This window comes from Cherax quadricarinatus, chromosome 59, assembly GCF_038502225.1.
Source record: "Cherax quadricarinatus isolate ZL_2023a chromosome 59, ASM3850222v1, whole genome shotgun sequence".
In the NCBI taxonomy this organism is placed as follows: domain Eukaryota; kingdom Metazoa; phylum Arthropoda; class Malacostraca; order Decapoda; family Parastacidae; genus Cherax; species Cherax quadricarinatus.
The window spans coordinates 6,160,099-6,181,377 of NC_091350.1; the positions used below are offsets into that span (position 1 = coordinate 6,160,099).

Consider the following 21,279-nt stretch of genomic DNA (forward strand, 5'->3'; position numbering starts at 1 on the left):
TTTTTGTAGCATGCCAATTCTAGTAGAAAAAAGGTGGAACCTAAATTTATGCCAACACATTTGTCTAGCTCCTCTATCTTTTGAAGTGTTCATACACTACCAATACCATCAAAATTATCTGGTTTATAATGATACTTATGCCATCAGAGTTTGCAAGTGCTCACCAGTACAAACAATGTACACAATTTTAGGCCAATATTGATACCATCAATATTGACTGACACCCAATGATACCAATACACGCCCCTAACCACTACTACCATGTGCTCGCCCACCATTGCCACAAGTCAATTTTGTATTTGGAAATTTTTATTCGCAGTACCTCTGGATAGTGTTAATAATAATAATTTAGGATTTTGCTATTCTTGAGCACCTTGTCCTTCAAGATATTCACACATGTTTGCACACCAAACCATAAATTCAACAACAGTGATGAAGTGGAATTTTTTTTTTTTTCAACACGCTGGTCATCTCCCACCGAGGCAGGGTGACCTAAAAAAGAAAGAAACACTTTCACCATCATTCACACATTATCACTGTCTTTGTAGATGCACACTGATACAACAGTTCAGGTGTCACAATAAGCAGCAAATATCCCAAACCCCTCCTTTAAAGTGCAGGCATTGTACTTCTCACCTCTAGGACTCAGATCTGGCTCACCAGTTTCCCTGAATCCCCCTCACAAAATATTACCCTGCTCACACTTCAACAGCTCCTCAAGTCCCAAAAACCATTCATTTCCACTCACTCCTATCTGGCACACTCACACTTGCCTTCTGGATGTTCAAGCCCCTTGCACATAAAACCTCTTCTACCCCCTCTCTCCATTCTTTCTTAGGATGACCCCTACCACTCCTTCCTTCCACTACAGATTTATACACCCTCCAAGTCATCCTATATTGCTCCATCCTCTCTAAATGACCAAACCATCTCAACAACCCTTCCTCAGCCCTCTGAATAATACTTTTAGTAACTCCACACCCCCTAATTTCCACTCTGTGAATTCTCTGCATAATATTTATGCCACGCATTACTCTTAGACATGACACCTCCACTACCTCCAGTCTCCTTTTTGCTGTAACATTTACAACCGGTGCTTCACACCCATTTAAGAGTGTTGGTACTACTTTACTTTCATACATTCCCTTCTTTGCCTCCATGGATAATGTCATCTCCAGAGATACCTCAATGCACCACCCACCTTTTTTCCTTCATCAATTTTATGGTTCACCTCATCCTTCATAAACCCACCTGCTGACAAGTCTACTCCCAAATACATGAATACATTCACTTCTTCCATACTCCCTCCCTCCAATCTGATACTCAAGAGTGACAGTATGATTATTAGGATCATAAGCTTTAGACAACAGATGCTCTTTCAAATGAGACTTGAAAGCATGAACAGATTCTTGATTCTCAACAGACACTGGCAAAATGTTGAACAATGTAGGAGCTATTTAAGAAAAGGCTCTCTCTCTGAATGATTTGTCCTCAACAGCATGAGGCTCAGTCAGTCTAAAAGTGTCCACAACAGTTTGCAAAAATATTCCAGAGCCTGAAGTACAAGCTATCAGTAAGAAATTGTGTCATTACGATTTCTTAAGTCATGATGACAGCTGTGAGGGGCCTTGAGCTAGAGTTTGCCATGGCCACACTGGCGGGAGATTCATCTATAAAAACTTACATTTGTGGTCACAGTGGTGCCTATGCTAACCTTCCTATGGTGTATGAATATACCCAGTTGGATGAATCTTATTGTAGCCAGCTGGCCCAGTGGCTAACATGTCAATCTGGAGTTAACAACTCACTCACCATTGATTCAATCCTCGTCCATACCGTGGTTTATTTGCAGTCATGTCATTACGATTTCTTGAGTCAGTTTCAGTAAGACACTTTGGTTCATAAAATTTAATAACTTAATGATGATAAACAGAGTTTAAATTCATTCATGCCTTGATGGGGAACCAGTGCAGCTCATGCATATAGGGATTAGTGGAAACGAAAATACCAGGCTAGCTGCATGAGCCATAGGAGAAAAGTCTTTTCAGCAAGTATTTAGGCAAACCCCACAAACAAACAGTTACAAAAATCAGTTCAGGAGGAAACAAATGCATGGATAAGACCCATGATACTCCACTTATCAAGATATTTATGAGTGCATAGAGACTGAATGTGAAAATTGCCAGATTCAACAATTTGGTTGATGTGCCCAACACATGACAGTGAAGACTCCAGGTAGACACTGCAATCAATCACAGACCCCATAGGATGCATACTGATAGTACTACAATTAAAGCATAATAATCTCCAGTCTGTACTTTCCTGAAGTTTCCTCCATCAGTCAAAATCTCTTTTCTTACCCTTATTTAGTTTCATTTTTTTATTTGTCATCCAAGTCAGAATATCCATGAAAAAGAATTCAGAGTTTTGTATTTTTCCACTGAATCTGGAGGAGAGACAGTACTTTAGTAATTCTATATTCTCTAATAATCTTTAAAATTTTCCACTCCTGAGAGGATTATATTAACCCTTAAATGGTCCAAACGTATATATACGTTTTTTCAACATCTGAAAGTATGTAAAAAAAATATGTAGATCTTCTTTTTTGTTTTACATTTGAAAATGTGTAAAAAAACTTTTATCTACTTTTTTTTTTATATTTTAAAAATTGTAAAAAAAAGTAGATCTACTTTTGTAGCACTACGAATTTGAACGTCGATCTGTTTGGACCGTTTAAGGGTTAAGAAATGGTTGTAATATATGCTTACATAATTTTCTTCCCAGGCTGATTTATCTGGTTGTGATTTATTGAGTGGTGCCCCAACCAATGTACACCTCTGTTGTGGACCAGATGCTGAGCTTGACTATGACTCTGCTATTGACCAGGTAGGTAAACTAAAGTTTTAGACAGCTTTGTTCAGTTGAAAAGCCAAGGCAGTGTGAATGTGGTTCAAAGAGGCAATGTTACTATTTGAAATTTGTTTCAGATGTCTCCCTATGCTTTGAATTTTTGGACTTAGACTGAGGTTTACTATTTTCAACATTAATTAACAGTTCTAAGTAATCCAGTAGGTACCAGATGCACCAAGTCCTGCAGTAATTTTAATGCCAACCCTATTCAGAATACCATGTCACTAAATAAGCATATGAAAAATTTAAGGTAAGTGTTCTGTTATACATGTAGTGATATTAATTATGATAAAATGTTAATTTAATTGTTTATAAACTTTGTAAATGATCTGGTGACTTGAGTCATAAGTCTTAATGGTCCATAGTAAAATGCTTATTAAATTAATGATTTTATAATACAGTGGACCCTTGGTTATCGAGCTTAATCCATTCCAGAAGGTTGCTCTACATCTGAAATGCTTGAAAACCGAATTAATATTTCCCATAAGAAATACAGTGGACCCTCGTTTTTTGTGATTAATCCGTTCCAGAGAGTCTGCTGAAAGTCGAAATTCCTGAATGGCAAAATCATTTTCCCCATGAGAAATAATGGAAATACAGTACAATTAATCCATTTCAGACACCCAAAAGTGTTAACAAAAAATATTTTTTTTGAAGATTAAATATAGATTTACATACAGAAAACAATGACAAATAAATCTTTCTTTCTTTCTTTCTTTCAACGTACCAGCCGTATCCCACTGAGGTGGGGTGGCCCAAAAGGAAAAACGAAAGTTTCTCCTTTTATTTAGTAATATATACAGGAGAAGGGGTTACTAGCCCCTTGCTCTCGGCATTTTAGTCACCTCTTACGACACGCATGGCTTACGGAGGAAGAATTCTGTTCCACTTCCCCATGGAGATAAGAGGAAATAAACAAGAACTAGAAAGAAAATAGAAGAAAACCCAGAGGGGTATGTATATATATACACCTACCATCCGACTTACGACCTGCTCGACTTACGACCACTCGACTTACGACCGTGTTTTTTATGCCAAATTTCTGGGAAATAAACAACTATTTGTGTTGTACACAGTGTTTAGCCTAAACCTTACAGTATAAAATACAGTACTAACAACATAAAAAGTAAAGTAAAACATGAAATACCAAAATAAAACAATAAAATAAAGTTCTTACAGAAATGTTTTGTTGATATTCAGTAGTAAAGTTCAACTTACGACCGGTTTCTCGGAACCAAACTCGGTCGTAAGTCGGATGGTAGGTGTATATGCTTGTACATGTATGTGTAGCATGACCTAAGTGTAAGTAGAAGTAACAAGATGTACGTGAAATCTTGCATGTTTATGAGACAAAAAAAAAGACACCAGCAATCCTACCCTCATTTCATTTTACACTCACTTGGCAGGACAGTAGTACCTCCCTGGGTGATTGCTGTCTACCAACCTACTACCTACGACAAATAAATATAAAGCACTAATAAAATGGATAAATGAACATTTAACATCACACTTACCTTTATTGAAGACTCATTGGTATATGGCAGACAGGTAGGAGGCGAGAAGGAGGCGAGTTTATTATGCTTCAATCTTCTTTCTTTCAACACACCGGCCGTATCCCACCAAGGCGGGGTGGCCCAAAAGGAAAAAAACGAAAGTTTCTCCTTTTACATTTAGTAATATATGCAGGAGAAGGGGTTACTAGCCCCTTGCTCCCGGCATTTTAGTTGCCTCTTACGACACGCATGGCTTACGGAGGAAGAATTTTGTTCCACTTCCCCATGGAAATAAGAGGAAATAAACAAGAACAAGAACTAGAAAGAAAATAGAAGAAAACCCAGAGGGGTGTGTATATATATGCTTGTACATGTATGTGTAGTGTGGCCTAAGTGCAAGTAGAAGTAGCAAGACATACCTGAAATCTTGCGTGTTTATGAGACAGACAAAAGACACCAGCAATCCTACCATCATGTAAAACAATTACAGGCTTTCATTTCACACTCACTTGGCAGGATGGTAGTACTTCCCTGGGTGGTTGCTGTCTACCAACCTACTACCTACGACAAATAAATATAAAGCACTAATAAAATGGATAAATGAACATTTAACATCACACTTACCTTTATTGAGCACTCATTGGTATATGGCAAACAGGTAGGAGGCGAGTTTATTATGCTTCAATATGATGCTAATACCATCTCTATGGCTTCTTTATCTATCACAATTCATCTAATATTACATAATAAACAATAATAATAACATAAAAACATGATATATACTCTAGAATTAATAAAATATGTCAATGTATGTGAGGAGTAAGTGGTGGTGGTGTTGGGTTTATAAGGGCCACTGAGAGAAGCCGTACATATTAGTGGTAGTGGAAGCAGCAGCAGAAGCCACCACCACTATTCACACTGAAACAATGTACATCATTTATAAATAAGAAATATTTACACTTTAATTTATAAATAAGAAACATTTACACTAATTTATAAATAAGAAATATTCACACTTACCTTGGAGGAGATGTTTGTTTAATTAGTTTGATGGAGGAGATGCTGGCAGAGGTTTAGGGTAGTAGAAGATAGCAGGGTGGCATATGTTCAGTGGCCCTATACACCTCCATCAACACTGAAGAGTTACTGTCATGTCATTTTTTCTATCACTTAACTTACTTGCTACACCGTTAATGCTACACATTATCACTGGCTGAAGCTATAGCCTTTATCGATACCTGCTGCTTTAGTATCGTACGTATCTTAGAATCACTGAATCACTGGAAAAATCACTGAATCACTGGAAAAATTCAGGTCACATTCTCCCCTCTCTCTTCCTCGTCCACTTTGGTACTTTGCTTCGAGTTTTTTCTTGAATTCTATTGTGTTTCTTTCCTTCTTTACCAAAGGACTGGCACTAGGAGCTTTCTTTGAGCCCATGGTGGCTTATTTAGCAGTTGCAAGCACAAAAAAACAATGGATTATTATGAAATATATCGTATGAACTCGTGGGGTGATGGTCACTTGCCCACAATTCATGTCACACTGACTCTCTAAATGTTGTGTGGGAGCCTTTGTGTACGCCTCGCTGCTCCTGGCTGCATTGACGCGTCCCATATGACAGACGAATCATTAGGCCAATCACAAACCGCTGCACTATATTTTGCTGAAAAAAGTTGTTGAAAGTCAGATTTCACAAAAGTCATGGGTGCCGAAATGCAGGGGTTCACTGTAATGTAAATCCAATTAATCCATTCCAGCCACTCAAAAATATTCACAAAAAATTTATTTTTTAAAGATTAACTATAGTTTTACATACACAAAACAATTATAAATAAATATAAATAAATAGTATAAACATTATACACCTGTATTGAAGACTTGTTGGCGTATGGAAGACGGGGAAGAGGAGAGAGGGAGGATTTATTGTTTGGAAGGGGAATCCCCCTCATGTTTCTCACTTTCTTTACCGAAGGGCTGGCACTCTGAACTTTCTTTGGCCCCATGGTGGCTTATTTCACTGTCACAATCAATAAACAAGCACCAAAATGATTGGATGAATGTGCAGAGTATTCCTTACTCAGTGAGAGACAGATGCAGAGTAAGTGTGATACATGTGAGGAAGTGGCATCGCCGATGGGGTGAATGTGTCTCAAACGCTTGATTTCCGAGCGGATGCTCGAAATCTGGGACAAAATGTCAGTGAAAAAGGTGCTCTAAATCTGAATTACTCGATTTCCGGAATGCTCAGAAACCAAGGAGGTAGATCATGGTAATGAATACGATATTTTGTATATGGACTTCAGTAAGGCTTTTGATAGAGTTCCACATCAGAGGCTATTGAGGAAACTTAAGGCACACTGAATAGGAGAAATTTTTTCCTGGGTAGAGGCATGGTTGACAAATAGGCAGCAGAGAGTTTGCGTAAATAGGGAGAAATTAGAATGAGGGCACTGCACAAGCAGTGTTCCGCAGGGGTCAGTGTTGGGCCCGTTGTTGTTCACAGTTTACATAAACGACATAGATGAGGGAATAAATAGCAACATAAGCAAATTTGCTGATGACACCAAAATAGGCTATCCAGTTCATTCTAATAAGGACACTAGAGCACTCCAGGATGATTTAAATAGACTGATGCAATGGTCGGAGAAGTAGCAGATGCAGTTTAATATAGACAAATGCAAAGTTCTAAATGTTGGACAGGAAAATAACTATGCCACTTATAAACTAAATAATGTAGATCTTAATATTACGGATTGCAAAAAGGATTTAGGAGTTCTGTAGCAGTAATCTAAAACCAAGATAACAGTGCATTAGTGTTCACAGTAAAGCTAACAGAATCCTTGGCTTCATATCTAGAAGTATAAATAATAGAAGTCCTCAAGTTGTTCTTCAACTCTATATATCCTTGGTTAGGCCTCATTTAGATTATGCTGCACAGTTCTGGTCACCGTATTACAGAATGGATATAAATGCACTGGAAAACTTACAGAGGAGGATGACAAAGTTGATCCCATGTATCAGAAATCTTCCCTATGAGGATAGACTGAGGGCCCTGAATCTGCACTCTCTCGAAAGGCGTAGAATTAGGGGGGATATGATCGAGGTGTATAAATGGAAAACAGGAATAAATAAAGGGGATATAAATAGCATGCTGAAAATTTCCAGCCAAGACAGGACTCGCAGCAATGGTTTCAAGTTAGAAAAATTCAGATTCAGGAAGGATATAGGAAAGCACTGGTTTGATAATAGAGTTGTGGATGAGTAGAACAAACTCCCAAGTACAGTTATAGAGGCTAAGATGTTGTGTAGTTTTCAAAATAGGTTAGATAAATACATGAGTGGATGTCGGTAGGTGTGAGTTGGACCTGACTAGCTTGTGCTGCTAGGTCTGATTCTGTGCTCCTTCCTTAAGTGGAAGTAACCTGACTAGGTGGGTCATTGGGCTAAGCCGGAGGGTAACATGGACCTGCTTTGCATGGGTTAGTAGGCCTGCTGCAGTGTTCCTTCTTTCTTATGTTCTTATGTTGTGATAAATGGTTTAAAAAAAATCTGGATTTGAACCTGGAGCTCCAGGAACATTATCCAGTACATTATGTATTATAATGATCTCTACTTACGGTTTTTCAAAACAATCCTTTTTGGTAATGCATGGCCTCATAAGTCCAAGATATGACCATATATGTAATTAAACCATGGAATGGGTGGGCTTGGAACCCATGGTGAGTGAGTCATAAAACTCCAGGCCATGGGTTCAAATCCCACCCATTCCATGATTTGTCTGCAATTGTGTTATTATGATTTTGTGAATCATATATGTAATTACTGGAGATATATTTTAGTGACCTGATGAGCTGTTGGAGTGTGAGGAGGGTAATATTTTGTGAAGAGATTCAGGGAAACCGGTTAGCCGGACTTGATTCCTGGAAATGGGAAGTATAATGCCTGCACTTTAAAGGAGGGGTTTGGGATATTGGCAGTTTGGAAGGACTTCTAAACTGTCGTATCTGAGCACCTCTGCAAAGACAGTGATTATATATGAGTGAGGTGAAAATATTGAATGACAGTGAAAGTACTGTATTTTTTTTTTTTTTTTTTTTTTTGCAGATTTTCTTTCTTTTTGGGTCACTGCCTCGGTGGGAGATGACCGATATGTTAAAAAAGAAAAAATAATAATATTTTAGTGATATATATCAGAGATACAATATATTTGTGTGTAAGGGGAGTTGGACATGCAGCAGGCATGTATGAGCATGTTTGTTAGGAGTGAATGGAGATAAATGGTATTTGGGACCTGACAAGCTGTTGGAGTGTGAGCAGGGTTATATTTTGTGGAGTGATTCAGGGAAACTGGTTAGCCAGACTTGAGTCCTGGAAGTGGGAAGTACAATACCTACACTTTGAAGGAGGGGTTTGGGATATTGGCTGTTTGGAGTGATATCTAAACTGCCATATCTTTGCTCCTCTGCAAAGACAGTGATTATGTTTGAATGATGGTGAAAGTGTTTCTTTTTTTTTTTTTTGGGGGGGGGGTCACCCTGCCTTGGTGGGAGACGGCCGACATGTTTGAAAAAAAAATATTTCAGATCATTGAATTTACTGCCATTTTGTTTTTACCACAGGCCAAGAATGCATTTTTAATGATGTTCCCAGAGGAGGAGTTCTTACCCCGTGCACCTGATCCAGATGAAATTGTATTTGACAATGCAGGAGCAGAACCTAAGACAGGAGATAATTTTGATAGTACTACATTTGATAAACAAGATAGTGCTGAAGTTGCAGGGAAGAAAAATATGAACGGAGAAAAAGCATTAGATGAACCCACAGCAGCAAGCAATAGCTGAGAGGAAGGGCTGGTAAAAAAAAAAAAAAAAAACATGGAAGAAATCTTTGTTTAAAGGGCATACTTATAAAAGTTTACACTGTGATCCTTTCTCCAGGTTGAAAAAATCTAGTGTTTTTTATATCTTGAAGAATGGTAGCAATAAGCAATGTTATCTAGTAGCATAACAATTCAGAATTTTTATGCATTTAAACTCCATGCCTGCTTTTCCCTTTACATGCATCTTTTATGACCTGGTGGCTATACTGCAGTATTTAGCAAAACAGGATGGGAATCTGTATGACATACTCATTCAATGCCATTTTATTTGTATAACGACAAAATTCTAATTTTTGCCTCCTCTTTGCTTTGACTGCTATAGCCTCAAATCACCCAGTTGATTATTTAATTATATTCACTGAAGTACTAAATCTGGGGGTCATACAGCACCTGTGGAAATAGGAGATAATCAGATGTGATATAAAGAAGGACGCTCCAGTTCTCTAGATCAAGAACCTATCAGCAACATCTAGGAGCTTTCTTCCTCTTCCCCTTCCCCTGCTACCTTTTTTAAACATTCTGCACCCATAACTACCAATACATTATCACATACAGGTAGCTAAAGTTGTGTAATATGCCAGCTCTTCTGTATTGGCCTGATGCATTTGAGGCCATTGTATCAATACAATAGACCCTCAATATAACAGATTAATAGGGGAAGTGTTCAAATGTCCATTAAATCAGAATGTTAAAAAAAATACCAGTAAAATGCACTAAAGTTACTAAATGTAAGAAGATGAAACACTTTTGTTTCTTCTTTATTGGATCACCCTTCCTTGGTGGAAGACAGCCAGTGTGTTAAAAAATGCACTTGAGTACTCTACTACATACCTGACATAGTACTGTAATGAACATTGAAAATAAAGTTAAAAGTAGTTTACCCAGTGGATTTTGCTCATAATTTTAAAAGTCTATTATATTGAGGGTTTAGTATATATACAGTACTTAAAAATATATTTTAGGATTATGTACACAATACAAATAATTTTATCTAAATAATATGTATGCAGTATTTACTTTGCTTAATTTCTTAGCAGTGCAACATTTAGTAATTAAGTATGCTCTTAAATATAAATGTTTGAGCATTCCATATTAAAGGAGATGTAAGAAGTCAGTATATGTAATAAAATTATCTTTAAGTTAACCAATTCCACTTTAGAAATTGCATGCTTTTCTTGTCCTCACTGTTGTACTCAAAATTCATGTTAAAGCTACAGTACTCCCTGCTCAGAATAACAAAGCATGTTTTCTTCTTCTTCTTCTTCTGTTGGGTTTCAGGGCCACTGACAGCATACGCCGCATCGAGCCCGGCCGTCCAGTGCTAGGAGAGGGAATATCGACCAAAGTGGAAGAATGTCTTGACTAATAACTATGTATCATATGTCTCTGATACGCCCTGAAGCCAGCAGGAAGGAGCAGGTACAGGCCAATATCTCCTGACGGTCCAGAGGGCGAAACCCCTCCCCGTTGAGGAGGACAGGTAGAGTGAAAGTGTGCACCCCAAGTGTGCGCAAGGCCGCACGGAGAGTAGTCCGTGCAGAGTGATAACGTGGGCACCACAGCAGGAAGTGTTCCACCCTCTCAGGCTGTGAGGGACACCACGGGCAGTACGGAGAGTCCGTCATCCATAGGCAATATAGGTGAGCTGCCAGTTGCGAATGCCCGACTCGAAGGCGACTCAGTGCAACGTCCACCGAGCGGTTGGGATGGCGAGCCCAAGGGCAGGGGCCATTAAAAGTTCGGACAGAGCCCAACGCCGAAGAAGAGAGGGAGTGTGCAAGGCCCTCTTGCCACTGATGACGGATTCCCTTCCAAACAGCCCTTGTGAAATCAGTGGCCCAGGGCAAGAGGGGTAACAGTAGGAAGTGTGTGCGCGAGGGAGGCCGCCCAATCTGCCACTTCATTGCCCCGGATTCCTACATGGGCGGGTACCCACTGAAGGGAGATGCTCCAACCTGGGCTCCGCAAGAAGCGCAGGAGGAGAGATTGTGTCCGATGAACGAGGATGTGCAGTGATCGTGGACGGGCAGAGCACAAATGTGCCAAGGAAGATTGGGAATCAGAGAAGAGAACCAATGGTTGTGGGGGAATGTGATCTAGGACAAAAGCCAGAGCCTGGTGAATAGCGAAGAGCTCCCCTGCCAGAACAGAATGAGCAGGGTCTAACCGCCACGTCTGACACAGGAAAAGATTAGCGAAGAAGGCCGCAGAGGATGTAGAAGGGGGGGAGGACCGTGCTGAGCCATCCGTGTAGATGGAGAATGAAGAGCCATAAGTAACAGAGTGAAACTCTTCAAATAGAAATGCAACTAACTGAGGGGGTTCCCTGTTCCTGTAGTGCCAATCCAGGTGAATGTATCGCGTCAGGTCCAGCCAGGGGGGGACCGGAGAGTGGAGAGAGGAAGGAGTCATCACAAGTGCAGGAAGAGTAAGGCAGGACAGGGAACGCTGGGCCCTGGCTACAAAGGAAGGCTGAGCCAAACGTGGGGGACAGAGGCTGTCTCCCACATCTGGGAAGAGAGGCGACAGGGGTGAGTACAAGGCAGAGAGGCCATATGATGGAGTCGTAAACAGTTCCTCGCTGTCCTCACCGACGAGAGAGGGACTATCCCCGACTCTGCCTCCAAGGCTGCGATAGGGGTGGAGGGGAATGCCCCCAGCATATTACGGATGGCTGAATTCTGGAGAATGTCTAAGCGATGAAGAGAGGAGGAAGAAGCCGAGCCATACACCTCACTCGCATAAGTGAGCTTGCTGCGAACCATAGCTATATAGAACTTATGGAGAAGGTCTCGATCCGCCCCCCACTTGGTGCCAGAGATCCGGCACATAAGTGCAATGTGACGTGCACACGAGAGGTGGAGGGCCGCTATGTGTTTCTTCCATGTCAAGAATGGTGCATCTAAGGTGACTCCCAACCAACGATGAGAGGAGACCAAAGGGATTGGCGTCTGATTCAATGAGACTGATGGAAGAGTGGGGAGTCAGCATCTAGTAAAGCATATGAGCTTTGACTTAGTGTCACTAACCTCCAAACCCCAGGTGGTGGCCCATGATGTTGTGCATTGCAGGGCACCCTGAAGTGTTTCCTGTGCTGTCAGTAAAGCTGGGGCGCTGCACATAAGGGCCACATCATCCGCATATACCAGGGTATGCACTCCCTGGATGGAAGGGAGATCCGACAATAAGACAGAGAAAAGGAGTGGGCTAAGAACAAATCCCTGGGGCACTCCCCGGTATACAGGACAGGGTGAGGACAAAGCGCCACCCACTGCTACACGAAAGGTCCTCCCTTGCAAAAAGTTGCGCATCCAGCAGAGGGGAGCTCCTGTCAGCCCCATGTGGGCCAGCTTGAAAACAATTGCTGTGTGTGATGCAGAGTCAAATGCTCTGCGTAGGTCCAAAAATGCAGCCAAAAGGAACTCCCGGCATTCAAATGAAGTGTGCACAAGCTGTGTAAATTGAAGCAAAGGGTCGAGGGTGGATCGACCTTCTCGGAAGCCACTCTGGTTATCAGGCAGGAGGCCATGTTCCTCAATCCACCAAGAGAGACGAGTAGCCACCAGTCGTTCCAGCACCTTACCCAAGCAGGGCAGTAGAGCAATGGGCCGGTAAGAGCTCAGTTGGGTATCATCCTTGCCCGGCTTTAGAATCGGAATCAGAAAAGAGTGTTTCCACATATCAGGGAAGACACCTATATACCAGCTGGTATTGAAAACCTCCAGCATAGCTTCTGTACAGGAGGGAGGTAGATGTAGTATAAATGAATAGGATAAGTTGTCCTCCCCTGGAGAAGAGCAGGAAGAAAGTTGGGAAAGTGCCTGCTGCAGTTCATGGGAGCTAAAGGGAGATGCCAGCACCTGGCAGTGAACCTCGGGTACAGCAGGTGGCAAAGGGCCCCATTTGATCACCTTAGAGGGTAGAGGAGGAGGAGGAGAAAACATAGGACCGAAAAAATTTGCAATTGTCTCAGCCTTGTCCTGGGGTAAGAGTGGAGTCGCTCCTTCCCCCAGCAGGGGAAAAGTACATACAGAACGTGATCCCAACATGGAGTGGAAGAAACCCCATGCCTGACTGGCAGAGGTGCAAAAAGAAAGAGAACAGAATAAAGCCCAGGATGCACGTTTCACTTGGAGGAGGGTTCGCTGACAAAGAGCATCTGCCCTTCGGTAAGCCAACTGCTGAGTCTGAGAGGGTTGGCGCCGCCACCGTGCCCATGCTGTCCGACGCACCTTCACTGCTCGGAGGCACTCATCATTCCACCATGGAACCTGGGGGCATGAACGGGAGAAGCTCCCGGAGAGACAGAATGAACACGAGCCCGCCTCAAGCATGGCCCCTTGCAGAGATGCGACAGCCTCGTCCAGCAAGAAGTCCTGAGGCAGGCTGTAATCAGCAAGGGCCCGATTATAGTTTGTCCAACCAGACTGGGTGATTTTCCACCATGAACGAACTGCCGTCACTGGCACTGCTAAGGCTTCATTTGTAGAAGTAAGGATTGGAAGATGGTCACTCCCCATGAAGGGGCCTACAGTAACAGTAGCTGTAGTAAAATATCCACACCCAAGAATGAGGTCTAGGGTAAAAACTCACCCAGTATAAGGATCCACTCTAGTCTCCAAACCTGGTGATGTGAGCAACGAAAGGCGAGATGCGAGGAGGGTTTGGAACAGGGCCCTACCTGTGGGATTCACCGATCCCAAAGAAATGGATGGCTCCCAGAACTGGTGCCTTGCATTAAAGTCTCCTATCACAAGTGTAAAACCATGGAGTTGTCCAAAGTAATAGGTAAATTCACTTTGTGTAACCGACCTACCCGGATTATAGATCAGGAGTATGTTGCACCACTGAGTGCCCAAGGCAATTCTCACAGCCAGAGTTTCCAACACTCCACTCTCATAGGCTTGGAGAGAGAGGGTCATACTCTGCAGCTGGTTGCGTACAAGAAGAGCTAGGCCACCTCCCTGCAAGGCGATCCCTACGGTAAACAGTGAAACCAGGCATCCGAAGAGAATGTCGAGGGTGTAACCATGTCTCAGAGAGACTCACCACCGGTGTGTGTACCTCAGCCAGATACCTCTGAAGGTCTGGAAGCTTCCCCAGTACAGAATGTGTGTTCCAAAGAAGAAAAACAGAGGGGCGAGAAAGGTTCATGTGTGTGAACTAAGCAGCCCAATAAGGCGAGGGAGAACCGAGAGACATGCAGTCACAAAAGAGGTGCCCTGGAGGTAAGAATGTAGCACCTCCTCCACCTGGAGGAGGATAGGATGAAGGAATAAAGCCCAGGCAGGTGAGAGGGAGAAAGCGGGACCTTCAGACATGAAGGGTCCTGGAGTGGAGACAGGCTGAGGTTGAGGAGAATTGGGGGGGATGAGTCTGCTGCAAGATGGGAGGCTCCGGGTCGGGTATGATGTCCATCTGAACTGGGTGGGGCTCTGAGCAGCGAGTCGATTTGGGAACTGTACCACCTCGATGGGAGGACGTGCATTGTGGACGAGGGGGGACGTGCAATAATTTCCGCAATGGAAGCCGGGTCTGAGGACACCCTGAGTTGATGTTGCCCCGGGGGTGGGGAATCCTCTAAGAGGAAAGAGAGGTCCACAAGAGCCCCAAACCGATTTGTAACGGATATTAGCCCTCACAGCTGTGGAGTACAGATGCCCTGGCCGTGTTGGTGTTGGGGAGACTCCCTTAGTGGGGGGGCACTGGAGGCGAAGGAGGCAGGGGCTGTTGGACTGTGACTGGCGTTACGGACCGCAAGCAGGAGTTACATTCATTGAGCGAACAAGACTGGGCCCTGGCTGAGTTTGCCAAATCAAGAGCCTGGCGATATGCCGGGCAAGACTGGGAGGTAACCTTGTGGTTCCCTTTACAGAAGTAGCATGAAGCCGGGCAGGTACAGGTAATGCCGTCTTTAACTACTGGGTGAAACCCGCTGCAGTTCGCACATCTTACTTTACCACAGCAAGACAACTCTCCATGCCCGAAAAGGAAACATTTCCGACATCAGAGTAAAATAAAAGTACAAGGAAGAACAGGAAATCTTATATTACCAAAAGTCACAAATTTCGGGAGAGCACCCGAGAAACATACACGAACCATACGAGATGGGGTAGGACAATTTGAGAGGCTCCAAACCTCCCGCAAACCTGAGTCATCACCCTCACTGTGAACCAATTCAGAGTGGATCTCCTCATCTGAGAGGGATGTAGAAATCGGTCCAATTCTGCCATAACAACAGCCAGCGGCGAGGATTGAGGAGCGGACCTCCCAGCAGACAACATTCCACCTACCCAGGACATGAATGGCATTTAGTGGCAAATTTCTAGCCAGAAAAGACTTACAATGGAGCCGGAGCCTTAGGGCTGCACCCCTACCGAGTTGTTGGATGCCCCCATCTATGCAAGCCTTGCCGAAAGGAGATCCACTGATGGTGTTGGTGACGTCCCGTGGGTTGGTGAAGGGCGTACCGCCATCCTTAGGACGCACAAGAACCACCATCACGTCTGGGGTAATGTGAGGAGAAGGAGCATAGTCTGGACAAGTGGTGGGTTGGCATTTTGGGCTAGACAGAGGCCTGGCACTGTCATCAACCTCAAGGGCCCGTTTGTTTATCCCAGTAGGGGGCATACTAGCTATATCTTGGTCCGACGATAGTGAAACAGTTGTCAACTGAGTAGAGACAGGAGGGGGTTCCCTCCCTATGGGGGCGAACGACATCTCAGTCGAACCCCCCATAAATGGGCCACACAACACCACCTGATGGAGAAGACAATGACAACTCAAGCACACAAGAAAAGAAAGAATGTGAAGCAGAGCCTAAACAGGGCCTACACCACCAATAAACAACTGAGGAACCTTCAGAAGACACGTCCACACTCCAACAATGCCGGCCAAGCTTTCGTTCAACAGGTTGACAGTGTTAAGAATCAGAAATGTGTTCATTCTCTCAAATCTCATTTGAAAGCACATCTCTTTTCTAGAGTTTATGTACTTCTTCATTGTTGTTGTAATTATGGCTTGGTGTGTGAGTGCTTGTGAATTTCTTGTAAGAATAAAATAGCAAGAATAACAAATTCCCAAATTATTATATTTATTACTATTTATTATTAAACTGTTTGTTATTACTGGGGACCTTAAGGTCCCCAGTTTTATTTTGAGCTGTGGTGATGGTTGCCAGTATGACATTATCCAAATTATCATACAAGCTGACTAAGCTGTATATATTCCTTATAGAGAATTTAAATCAAGTAAAAATGAACCCTAAATGGATTAAAACAACTCAAGGGTGGAAGAGAAGCATTTATAAATGAAATAAAATATATGAGGAATTAACCTGCTGAGCATTATAATCAATTTAAATGAAAAGTCAATAAAGAAATAAGGAAAATCAAAAGAGAATAGGAAATTAAGGTTGCGAGGGAATCAAAGACCAGTCATACTTTGTAGAAATAAAGTTTATCATTAACGTATCACTATCATTCGCCTAAAATATTAACACTAGTATTTGACTATGTTACAAACTTATGCTACACTCTGCACTATTCCTTTTGCATGCACTGAGGTACAGGGGACTGGGGTCATACAATATGGGGATACTTTTCTCACATCATGCAGCGACCATAATACATCAAGTTAGATGGTACAGTTTGCTGATGACACTGAAATTGAATGTCAAACAATTTTTGTTGACACTAGAAAGACGACCTGGATATTTGGATGTTGTGGTCAGTGAAGTGACAGATGCAGCTCAATGTAGACATAGGTTTACCTGGAGAGGGTTTTGGGGGTCAACGTCCCCACAGCCCGGTCTGAGATGAGGCCTCATGGTGGATCAGTGTCTGATCAACCTGGCTGTTACTGCTGGATGCACGCAAGCTGACGTACAAACCACAGCCCAGTTGGTCAGGTACTGACTTTAGGTGCCTGTACAGTGCCTTCTTGAAGACAGCCAGGGGTCTATTGGTAATCCCTCTTATGTATGCTGGGAGGCAGTTGAACAGTCTTGGGCCCTGGACACTTATTGTGTTGTCTCTCAGTGTACTCATGGCACCCCTGCTTTTCATTGAGGGAATTTTGCATCTCCTACCGAGTCTTTTGCTATCGTATGGAGTGATTTTCGTGTGCAGGTTTGGTACCAATCCCTCCAGGAACTTCCAAATGTATATTATCATATATCTCTCTCACCTGCGTTCGAGGGAACCATTCCCAGTAGTTTAGGTGCCTTATCACACTTATGTGTGCCGTGAAAGATCTTTGTACACTCTCCAGGTCTGCAATGTCACCAGCCTTGAAGGGGGCCGTTAGTGTACAGCAGTATTCCAGCCTAGAGAACACAAGTGATTTGAAGAGAATCATCATGGGCTTGGCATCCCTAGTTTTGAAGGTTTTCATTATCCATCCTATCATTTTCCTAGCAGATGAGGTAGATACATTGTTGTGGTCTTTGAAGGCAAGATCCTCTGACATTATCACTCCCAGGTCCTTCACATTACTTTTCTTTAGTATTGTATGGTTAGAATTTGTGGTATACCCTGACACATTTTTAATTCCTTCAAGTTTTCCATATCTGAGTAGTTGAAATTTCTCCTCGTTGAACTTCATATTGTTTTGAGTGGCCCATTCGAAGATTTGGTTGATGTCTGCTTGGAGTCTTCGATGGAGGTCACTGCCATGGTGATCCAGGTGTCACCTGCAAAGGAAAACACAGAGCTATGGCTTACATCTCTATGTCAGAAATGAGAATGAGGAATAGAATGGGAGTGAGTACTGTGCCTTGTGGAACAGAGCTTTTTACTGTGGCTGCCTGGGACTTTACTCTGTTTACTATTACTCTTTGTGTTCTATTTGTCAGGAAGTTGTAAATCCATCTTCCAACTTTTCCCGTTATTCCTTTATCCCGCATTTTGTGTGCTATTACACCATGGTCATACTTGTCGAAAGCTTTTGCAAAGTCTATGTATACTACATCTGTACTTTGTTTATCCTCTACAGCATCCAGGACCTTGTCATAGTAGTCCAGTAGCTGGGACAAGCAGGAGCAACCTGCTCTAAACCTATGTTGCCCTGGGTTGTGGAGTTGATGGGTATCTAGGTGGTTGGCTATCTTGCTTCTATTGGTCTGTAGTTCTTTGCAATTGCTTTACTGCCACCTTTGTGGAGTAGGGCTATGTCTGTTGCTTTTAGTGTGCGTGGGATGACCCCTGTGTCCATGCTCCCTCTCCATAAAATGCTGAAGGCACGCGATAGGGGCTTCTTGCAGTTCTTGATGAACACGGAGTTCCACAAGTCTGGGCCTGGGGCAGAGTGCATGGGCATGTCAGTAATTGCCTCTTTAAAGTCTTGTGGAGTTAGAATAATATATGAGATTTTTGGGATGACCAAATTTTGGTTTTCGTTCATAAAGAATTCACTTGGATTGTCGACCCTTAGAGTGGGCAGTGGCTCGCCGAACACTGAATCATATTGGGACTTTAGTATCTCACTCATTTCTTGGCTATCATCTGTGTATGTCCCATCCCACCTAAGCAGGGGCCCAATACTAGATGTTGTTTTTACCTTAGATTTGGCATAAGAGATGAAGTATTTTGGGTTTTTTCAACTTCCTGTATGACTTTTAGTTGTTCTTTTGATTCTTGTCTCCTATAAGATTCCTTCAGCTTAAGTTCAATATTTGCTATTTCATTGACTAGTGCCTCCCCTCGTATTTCAGATATATTGACCCCACTCAGCACCTCTGTGACTCTTCGCCTTCATCTGTATAGGGAACGTCTCTCTCTTTCTGGTTTACACCTTCTCTTTCTTTTTCTTGATGGAATGTGTCTTGAGCAGATCTCAAGAACCACAGAATTAATTTTTTCAAGGCAGATGTTCGGATCCGTGGTGTTTAGGATATCTTCCCAGCTTGTTTCATTTAGGACATGGTTTACTTGATCCCATTGTACATTTTTGTTATTGAAATTGAATTTTGTGAAGAGACCTTCATGACTGCTCACATTTTGCTGGTCCAGAGCCCTGTGCATACATGTTTGTACCTCTATTATATTGTGATCTGAGTGAATTGTCTTTGATACAGTTATATTACATATCAGACCATCATTGTTAGTGAAGATGAGGTCCAGCATATTTTCTAGTCTTGTAGGCTCTACTATTTGCTGGTTTAACGTGAATAAATGTCAGGGGCCCGAGACTGTTCAACTGCCTCCCAGCATACATAAGGGGGATTACCAACAGACCCCTGGCAGTCTTCAAGCTGGCACTGGACAAGCACCTAAAGTCGGTTCCTGATCAGCCGGGCTGTGGCTCGTACGTTGGTTTGCGTGCAGCCAGCAGTAACAGCCTGGTTGATCAGGCTCTGATCCACCAGGAGGCCTGGTCACAGACCGGGCCGCGGGGGCGTTGACCCCCGGAACTCTCTCCAGGTAACTCCAGTACTTGTGTGTGTGAATTTTCATCTGAGCATGCCTCCCAGGGTGATCTCTGCTAAAACATTGTTTGCTATACTCCTCCATTTTAGGTGTCTCAGGTTGAAATCTAGTAGTAAGATGTTTGGGGCAGGAGTTGGGAGATTTTCCAGACAGTGGTCAATTTTCTCAAGCTGCTCCTGGAATTGCTGGGAAGTTGCATCTGGAGCTTGTATACTACCACAATGACAAGGTTTTATTTTTCGATCTTTACCGCTAAAACTTAAACTACACCATTTGAGGTGTTTAGTAGTTCTGTGCAAATGAGCAACTTTGTGACATACAGGCCAACCCCCCCATCCTTGTTGCCTGTTTAATCTTTCACATCGGAATAGGTCATAACCTGGGATCCATATTTCGTTGTCATAATCATCCTTTATGTGGTCTCTGTGAATGCTGGAAACATTGCATTTGACTCCATGAGCAGTCCATTGATGTAGGGAATTTTGTTGTTTTTTGACGGCTTGAGACCCTGTATGTTTGCAAAGACAGATGTCGTATTGGTGGAATTTAGGGGGATTTTATTTGCTGGCTCTAATATCTGTTGTTCTGGGGTAGAGACCAATGTCCATGTCTCTGCTCCAGAAGTGTTTTCAGGTGGTGTAGGATTATTGTCATTTCTTAGGTTTTAATCCTAGAAAGATAAAATTACTATGGCATTAATAAGCTAAACACTGTAGACCTTAGTTAAAGTGAATGTGAAAAAGATGATTTCTGGTTAGTGGAAATTTAGAGCAAAGACAACAGTGCATGTGTATGCAATAAAGCTAATTGAATTCTTGGCTTCATTTCATGATGTATAAATAGAAGTCCTAAAGTTATATCACTTAGATTGATGCTCAGTTCTGGTCTCCATATTACAAGATGAACATAGATACACTGGAAAATATAATGAAGGATGAGGAAGCTGATTTAATGTATCAAATCTTTCCTACAAAAACAGACTGACAGCACTAAACTCGCACTCTCTGAAGTATAGTTTAATATTTTTATCATGTACCCCATACCCATCCTGTGGGTGATTCAAGGGTTACAAAGTGTAATGTAAGGACTGTTAGTGTGCAGGGTGAGAAAGGTGGTTATGCAGTGATGCACACTCCTCACATGCATGAAACTATACAGCTGGGGAGACTGAAATTGTTTGATTCTGTGCACGAGACAATTTACCATCGTCCTCTCAAATGTTTTCACAAGCAGCCATTAAGAGATATTGGGCAAAATGCATTTTGTTGATTGGGCTTTGGAATGGGAATGATGAGGCTGTTGGTCCATGATTAATGGAACTCCGAAGTTACATGGTTTATGTGATGTAAATGATGAGGCGGTTGGTCCATGATTAATGGAACTCCGAAGTTACATGGTTTATGTGATGTAAATAATGAGGCTGTTGGGCCATGATTAATGGAACTCAGTAGTTACATAGTTTATGTAATGTAAATGATGAGGCTGTTGGTCCATGATTAATGGAACTCAATAGTTACATAGTTTATGTGATGTAAGTGGTTTAGAAAATCAAGTTGAAGAATGAGAC

The 21,279-nt window shown here is 42.4% G+C and overlaps 1 protein-coding gene across 3 annotated transcripts in view; it reads left to right on the forward strand.

Moving 5' to 3' along the window:
• Positions 1-10,447, forward strand: part of Rep (Rab escort protein) — a 93,687-nt gene extending 83,240 nt beyond the window's left edge. For all 3 annotated transcript variants that reach the window (XM_053791117.2, XM_070097690.1, XM_053791118.2), the window contains 2 exons: positions 2,785-2,886; positions 9,026-10,447. In XM_053791117.2, coding sequence (XP_053647092.1) covers positions 2,785-2,886; positions 9,026-9,247 — 324 coding nt within the window. In that variant the 3' untranslated portion in view covers positions 9,248-10,447. The remainder of the gene's footprint in view (positions 1-2,784; positions 2,887-9,025) is intronic.
• The last annotated feature ends 10,832 nt before the right edge of the window (positions 10,448-21,279 follow it).